The sequence below is a fragment of the Salvelinus sp. IW2-2015 genome, linkage group LG8, assembly GCF_002910315.2.
Source record: "Salvelinus sp. IW2-2015 linkage group LG8, ASM291031v2, whole genome shotgun sequence".
NCBI lineage: Eukaryota > Metazoa > Chordata > Actinopteri > Salmoniformes > Salmonidae > Salvelinus > Salvelinus sp. IW2-2015.
The window spans coordinates 23428667-23437058 of NC_036848.1; the positions used below are offsets into that span (position 1 = coordinate 23428667).

At 42.0% G+C, this 8392-nt stretch overlaps 1 protein-coding gene across 1 annotated transcript; it reads right to left on the bottom strand.

Moving 5' to 3' along the window:
- Positions 1-4396: 4396 nt before the first annotated feature.
- Positions 4397-7469, bottom strand: LOC111967619 (ATPase Na+/K+ transporting subunit beta 4). Its single transcript, XM_023992792.2, has 6 exons — positions 6817-7469; positions 6577-6684; positions 5869-6068; positions 5002-5058; positions 4760-4852; positions 4397-4641 (listed from the first exon to the last, which is right to left on the bottom strand). Exons 1-6 carry the CDS (start codon positions 6896-6898, stop codon positions 4480-4482), a joined length of 702 nt encoding a protein of 233 aa, XP_023848560.2. The 5' UTR covers positions 6899-7469; the 3' UTR covers positions 4397-4479.
- Between the last annotated feature and the right edge of the window lie 923 nt (positions 7470-8392).

Genomic DNA, 8392 nt, shown 5'->3' on the forward strand with positions numbered 1-8392 from the left:
TCTGCAATKACTCCCTGTGCATTCAGAAAGTATTCAGACCCCTTGACTTTTTCTGTATTTTGTTACATTACAGCCTTATTCTAAAATGGATTAAATAAAAATGACAATCTACACACAATACCCCATAATGACAAAGCAGAAACAGGTTATTAGAAAATTTTGCAAATGTATTACAAATAAACAAATACCTTATTTACATAACTATTCAGCCCCTTTGCTATGAGACTTGAAATTRAGCTCTGTTCATCCATTGATCAATCTTGAGATTGGAGTCCACCTGTGTTAAATTCAATTGATTGGACATGATGTGGAAAGGCACACACCTGTCTATATAAGGTCCCACAGTTGACAGTGCATGTCAGAGCAAAAATCAAGCCATGAGGTCGAAGGAATTGTCTGCGGAGCTCCGAGACAGGATTGTGTCAAGGCACAGATCTGGGGAATGGTACCAAGAGATGGGAGAACCTTCCAGAAGGACAACCATCTCTGCAGCACTCCACCAATCAGGCCTTTATGGTAGAGTGGCCAGATGGAAGCCGTCACTCAGTAAAAGRCACAGCCTGCTTGGAGTTTGCCAAAGGCACCTAAAGGACTCCGACCATGAGAAACAACATTCTCTGGTCTGATGAAACCTAGATTGGACTCTGGCCTGAATGCCAAGCGTCACGTCTGGAGGAAACCTGGCACCATCCCTACGATGAACCATGGTGGTGGCAGCATCATGTTGTGGGTATGTTTTTCAGCGGCAGGGACTGGGAGAGTAGGCAGGATCGAGGGGAAGATGAACGGAGCAAAGTACCGAGAGATCCTTGATGAAAACCTCCAGAGCTCTCAGGACCTCAGACTAGAGTGAAGGTTCACCTTCCAACAGGACAACGACCATAGCACACAGCCAAGACAACGCAGGAGTGGTTTCGGGAGAAGTTTCTGAATGTTCTTGAGTGGCCCAGCCAGAGCCCGGACTTGAACCCGAYCGAACATCTCTGGAGAGACCTGAAAATAGCTGTGCAGCGACATTCCCCATCCTACCTGACAGAGCTTGAGATGATCTGCAGAGAACAATGGCAGAAACTCCCAAAATACAGGTGTGCCAAACTTGTAGCGTCATACCCAAGAAGATTCAAGGCTGTAATCACTGTCAAAGGTGCATCAACAAAGTACTGAGTAAAGGGTCCGAAAACTTACGTAAATGTGATATTTCATTTTTTGTAATCCTGTTTTTGCTTTGTTGTAATGGGGTATTCTATGTAGATTGAGGGGAAAATAACARTTTAATTTTAGAAAAAGGCTGTAATGTAACAAAAAGKCAGGGGTCTGAATACTTTCYGAATGCACTGTATGGGCGATTTTGCAAAGTTTAAAAATATATATATTTTCTTTTATATTTTTCACAAAATGTTTTTGTGGATTTTACTATTTTCCATTGAGAAGCCAATGGTCCCACACCCTGACTTTTGATATTCTATGTATTTTTTGTGTGTACTACGTCATCAAATTGGGGGGGGTTTAGGGATATGTTATGAGTCTAATTCGTACTAGCTATATGTTAYGCATTTGTTGTCCGTTAGAACCTGGAGTGTATTTTTTATGCAGCTGGTTAGAAAAGGAGTCCTCAATATATTGTTAAAAAAATGTTACAAGTCAAGTCACACACGAACTGGGAAGTGACAGTGGAGAACAAGGATATGACATGGAGAGAGTGTATGATATAACTTTGAATATGTCAAGATAAGAGTATTTGTATTCTCAGTTATTACTGCAAGTGCTGGCACTCATCTAGATTGTCCTCTATTTGAAAGAATACATCTCATTATGTTGTGGTTGGAATTTATGACAGCTGATCATATTAACCAAGTAAACATGACCTGGCAGTTAAATCCCTAAATATTTTGGGGAAATTTTAGTGAAATCCATGTATTGTCGAATAAAATGGCCAAAGCCAATACAAAGTTAGAAAAGTATTTCTGTTGATAAAAGTTTATTTCTCAACAAACTTAATTTGGGGAAAATAAGAAATGCCAAAAGTAGCCAGAGTAAAATCACCCATATATTCTCTATAGGCTCTGTTCAAAAGTAGTGCACTATAAAGGGAATAGGGTGTCATTTGAGAAACCGTCCCAGTGCTGTGTGATGGGTGCAGTCATCACTGGTATGTTGGTAGCGGCCCAAGTTCATTCTCCGTTTAAGGTCACATGAGCCTGTCCCTATAGACCTCAACATATTATAGAGAACAATGGATAGATGTACAGTTTATCTCTCTTATGGATTGGTCAGCCCATTCTCTTATGGAATACACCTAAAGGGGCCGGTTCTGCAGGTTCCAGAATTGACAAAATGTGGAAGCTAAACTGTCCTCTAGGGTCAACGTGAGCACCTATTTCCATCTAGTAGGCTTGCGTTTAATCTGTTGCGTTTAAACTGCAGACTCATGCCTTGATCACACCGACAGAGTCATTACGCAAAATGGTACGCAGCATCATCTGGATAGGTGTGCAACAAAATGTGTGCAACATTCACCTTCTGCTACCATTTCTCTATAGCCGTCTACATATGTGTGCAACATTCACCTTCTGCTACCATTTCTGTCAAGCCTTCTATGCAAAGTTTGACGCATACGTTCGATAAATCCAACGTATGCCACACACAGAATGCACTGCAACTGCCTCTGCAACGCAATGCTGTAAGGCAAACACAGCGTTCCATTGGAAATGAATGTRCTTCTGGTGTACCAAAATGCAATGATGCTGTCGRCGTGATCGAGGCGTCAGGCTCTGAGGGTTGAGTGTTCAATCCCAGTGCTAGACACTCGTGTTTTTTTTGGTTTTAAGTCTTTCCAAACCTTAACCCTTAATTGAACCACTCAGAATGAATGCATGAACTTAAGTTTAACCGTATCCTTATCCCAAACYTAAACCATTCGAATGAGTCCCTAAACCTTAGTGTTTGTTGTTTTACGCATCAGTAAGCCTCTCAAATAAACAATGTAATTTGATTTGACCTGATATGTTGTGGTTTGATACTTGACAAGTGTCAAATCAGGTCATTTTTTCAGGATTTATTAACAGTACACAATGACAGATACACATTGTTAAATTAGTCAATTCAGTTTCAAGTTTATTGTTTACATTTGCTACAGTGTTATGGTTTTATTAAACAATATGAATTGGCATAGCGCTCACTATTTGAATATTTCTTAGCTCGAATCTCCAATTCTTTAGGCAGTTTTGATAATTGATTGCACCATGTCAACATTATGGAATAAAATTAATAAATAATTCTGCAATGCCTTTGAACATATCTGGGCAAAGTAGACCTATCTTGTTTGTGCGTGTGTAATAGGTTATGTTTAATGTAGTCTGCTTGACAACCAACATAAGAAAAGAGTTTCATGTAAAAATATATCACTACTTAAAACAATATATTTTGGCCTGCTACACAATTAGGTAATACATTCCTATGGAAAAACATTGTTCTTATCAACATTGTATTYATTATAGTATACATCAGAATAAATACAACATGGATACCAGGTTTAGTAGAATCATAGCAAAAATACAGTAACAAGGATTAAGTATAGGCCTATATCAAAATAGCCTGTTATTTCGTTAAGAGCGTGCAAGACTGGTATACAAGTTTATCAACGGTGTGAACTCTGTCTGTTTACAGAGTAGATCTTAGTTTCCATCAGCTAATATAGTGATCAATGTCAGCCTGCGGTATTACATTCTCAGTAGCAGTCTTGTTGTGTTCATACAAAAGAAAAGGAAACAAAATGGCAGCATAGGGCTTATATATGATCAATACATGTGGAATAAGGAGCTATCAAATAACAAAACCTGAAATGTAACCTAGTCATTTACTGTTTCTTTTTTTACTGTGTAAGTAAAAGTGTCCTGCCATTGTTCATATGGTAGCCTTTGGAGTCTAYAAAACACAATACATATGATGTTGAAAGATACAAATTCAAAAGAAATTAGTACGGAATTTGATTTCAAATCAAAATGTGCTTAAACATGTTCCGATTATATTCTTATTGTACAGTAGGTATTTCTGTCTATTAAAAATGGTCTATTAATGTCTTAAATTATAAATGGAATTGCATAGCTACAGAGACTAACTATAGGGCAGCTTGTACTGTATAATAATATACCTGTGAGATGAACCTTGTATTTCATAAACCTAGCTAGTGGTATTAATCTTGCTAAGTATTCAATGGTAATATTCAGTTTGTCTACTTAACTTGTGCTCAAGACTATTGGTGAGGTGTCTGTGTGGTGTCTGTGCTTATGATCCATTAACATTCAAAAATATYTAGCTATTTTCAGCAAAAGGCACAAGGGTACAGGAGGGAGAAGAGAGAAGCTGGTCAACTATTTTATGAAAAACAAGGATTCAACATAATGAGATTTTTTCCCCTATATTCTCCTGTCTCCTGGTTGTCATGAGGACATCACACCAACAGTAGGATGGGGAATACTACTATGCGCCCACATCAAAGGAGAAGGACACACTGCCTAGGAAGCGATCGGTAGGCGAATCATTGATGATGCCCTTGCCATTGAGTTTGCATTTGACAACGATGTGGGTGTCGTACTGCAGCCCATTGAAACGCACGGCCACCACCGGGGCTGTGTAGTTCACCTGGGAGAAGGGATATGGGACAAAAGCAACTTGAGTGGCTATCGTCACTATGACCGTGCATATAATCTAGATCATGAGAGCAGCAGTGGAAATCATGCTGCTGAAAATCCTCACTTACGTGTCTCAGCTTCCCATAGTACGGGTAGTACATCAGGTTGAAAATGCTTTTGGGGAAGAACTGAAGTTCTCCCAAGCTTTCTGGCACTCCTTTCTGAAAGAGTGAAAGGTCACAGTGAGTCATGTTTTTGTGACTAACACCGTGTTCCATAAGCAGTTATGGTATTCAGTCACGAAGAGATCTTTTACAGCCAGGTTATGGTTGAGATGTTTGGAAGGGAAGAATGCTGTCTGTTACTGTACCTTGACTCCACAGGTCACATTTACTGGAGTGCCTTGACCAGGTAAATAGCCAAGAATCTACAGGCGAGAGCAATAAAAGGACCCTTGTATTGTTATGTCATCATTTTGTTGAGGAACAATGTTGCAAATATATGCATATTTATCATTCCCAGTGGCTGTCTTCAGTTTTCTTCAGAGGCTTTTCACCAATCATGACATAAAGTCTCATCCACATCATTTTGGGTTGAATGTTTCCGTTCTAACCTCCAGCTGAGACCAGCTGTATATGGTGTCTTGTTCAACTTTACCAAGYCAGGATTTAACATTTAATTTAAAAAATGTGTCTAATCATCTACCTAGCAATAAGATACATTTTTGATATCCCCACCAGGTTTCACTGTAGAATTTTCCAAATGGGGACAATACAACTTTAGGCTACAGTATATAATGGTAACAACAACATTGACGAGAGTCACATAATTGCTGTAATCACATTACAATAACGTTTTTATCTGCTCCTCACAATGGCCACAAGATGTCACTGAAATGTCTGTATCTATCTCAGATTACCTCAATGGCATCTTCCTCCATTTCATCGAAGAACTACACTTTACGACTATAACAAATAACACTACCTCTTAGCAATCGCTGATTATATATGCAGCTATAGGATGAAGTTCATGTTACTTGACTGATGCTATAGAGTGATAGCCTGAGCTCAGATCTGTTTGGATTGTCTTTCCCAACTCCTATGATTGTGCCAACCATGTTTGGCATGACAACGACCACAKGAGGTGTTCTCTCAGCACAAACAGATCTAGAACCAGGCTAACAGAGGGGCCCTCCATGGAGGAGATCTCATGAAATCTGATCTGAGCTGTGTCTTACCCGGTTCATTCGGAGGAGAATGCAGGGTTTCCCCTGGGAGAAGCCAAAGTTGGGGTCCTGGAGCCCTGAGCACTCGCCCAGCCAGGACCTCTTGAACTGGCACGACTTCCTCTCTGCGCTCTCCTCCTGGTCATCCTGCATGAAGTACGCATCCTGCGGACACTGGATGTTCCTCTGCTCTTGTAGGGCATCATTGTACGCTGAAAGAGAGACATGAAACAATTATTTTTAGTTTTTTTCATGGGGGGTTAGTGGTTAGTACTGAAACACGGAAATGGAGAATGTTAAAAAACGAGGGACATGGGGGGAGGGAGGGGGGGTGGGTGTCCCATAAATAAACCGATTGCTCCGCCAGGCCTCTGATTCAGGCAGTCTGACAAAAGCGGRCCGCTGAAGAACGGAAAAAAAGCAGCAGAACTCAATGGATACGCTCTGCCCACAAAGAGGCTTTCCCTTCCCAGCATGCAGTTCTCCCAGTGGCAGTTGGGACAGGGGACAAAGGTAGGGAAGGTAAGGGGGAGAGGATTAACTAACTGTGCCTGCTCTGCTTCAATGTCATACCCCCAACATGTCCCCAACATTTGAATCCCATCGAACCCAGCAAAAATAAACATTATCTTCAGCTAACTTTCAGACCACACTCCTGCAAGTTACTATTCAAGTTTGGCAAAATGCCAACTATTCCACCATGTTTGGTATCTGACTCACATCTTAGCTGTTCCTCCATTAGCTTTGCATACTTCTTCCAAGACTTGCGGTCGGAGGCGTTGAAGGCAATTTCATAGTGCCCATCCAGTTGTGGGGACATCGTCATACCTGCCAAAGGAAACCGATAGACAGTCAACTGTGCTTACGTTCAGATAGAATGGACAGATAGRGGGATGGAGGATGGATAGAGGGATGGAATGAGAGAGAAATAGGGAGTGGGGGGTTAGAATTCATATTTACCTGGTGGCATCACCCTGTCGTTGTGGGTTGGATGGTAGGGGCTGATGGACAGCATGAGGCACCACATACAGGCACCAAACATGGCCGCCAGGAAGGCATACAGTGCAGTGTAAAAGAGGATGATCAGAACTAGAAGGAGGCAACATGGAGGTCAGATMTAGAGAACGAATTACATTCACAGTCACTATAACTCTGTTTAATGGAGATCATTAGAAGAATGGGCAAGGGTAATAGTTGTGGTTATGGCTATCAGTGTGCATCAGAATGGAAATTCTTTGATTTGAGTTGGGGGAAAATAATGAAGTATGAAGAATCTCCAGTTATTATGTTGGAATTTGGAACTGTCTGAGCTGTCTAGACTCTTCTACTGTCTTTGCTCAGGATGCACACCAATGTGTTTAACCAATAATTAAGTGTTGCCTCGCCACGTCTGTAAATKGAAATCACTCCAATCAGTTTGTACTTTGTTACGAAACTTATTTGTTAACAAACTCATTCAAATGACCTGAACTGTGTGAAAAAGGAAACCTTGAGAACTACCATTGTTCTCCCCAAATTACAATTAACAGTCCATTAGCAACTAATCAAACCCAAATGTTCCCGAAATTTAAATGGCTTTTGCTGYGCAGGCAATTTCACAGGAGACTGGTTGCAGCCAGCTTTGCCTCCCCTGAGCCCACAAAGGCCTTTCTGTTTGAGCTCAGTGAGAATTCTCCCAGCTGTCCTTTCACTCAGGAACACAGTGAACCTCCGGTTGCCATCATAGTGACGGTCTTTTGCAGCCATAGAGCTGCGGCCAGCTCCAAGGAGCCCCGATCACCCCACTCTGGTATTGTGTCCCCCTCTCACACTCCTCTCACACAGGACACACATCACCGACTTCAAACTCAGTCCCCCCTCCTTTCTTGCCAGGAGGCACATGGGGCCCCATTCCTTCACAAGTGTGCACACATTGCTTTCTTAAGCAATCGCTTCCTGTCTTGAGCMTGGCCTCTTGTCTTCTTCAGTACTGGGCACGATGAGGGGAAAAAAACTCTCATTTTCAGACAAGGAAGGAGGAACATGCTCTTGCTTGCGTCATTTTCTCAAAACTTGGCCCGTTGGACCGGTCTCGTATGTTAGTGCTCTCGTATGGTAGTGCATTGGTTAGGCTTGAGGGAGTTCAAACCCAAACGAGTCACATAGTAACGAGGCTGTCAGATCGCCTAGCAACCAGGCTGTCGGATCAAGAGCCCTGCTCCATCATCACCGACTCAACAAACTCTAGGTAACAGCCTCTGCCATTAAAGTTTGTCTGGCGGACTGYGCCAAACCGGCAATGAAATTTGACWACTTTTTCTGTCTACGGAAAAAAACCTCGCTTGTCTACTCTTTACGTGTTCGCCTGCGACCGTGGGGCCACGAGCACACTAGGGTCAAATGCGGAGGTCACRGGGGCTTTATGAAAAAGGCAGTGGAAAGCTGGGTGAGGGGTATGAGGAATGTGATTCTAGGCCAGCGTGTGACTCAGAACAGCGCACTCCCACCGGGAAGCCGTCCCCAGGCAGCCTTGTTTTTGTCCGCATCGGGACAGAGT

Bases quoted from the DNA above. Each gene is read 5' to 3' on its own strand.
- LOC111967619 (XM_023992792.2), bottom strand. From the start codon at position 6,898: ATGTTTGGTGCCTGTATGTGGTGCCTCATGCTGTCCATCAGCCCCTAC. The intron at 6,069-6,576 runs GTGAGTCAGATA...TCTCTCTTTCAG, and splicing joins AATGGAGGAACAGCTAAGAT to CGTACAATGATGCCCTACAA. The intron at 5,059-5,868 runs GTAAGACACAGC...TCTCGCCTGTAG, and splicing joins TTCTCCTCCGAATGAACCGG to ATTCTTGGCTATTTACCTGG.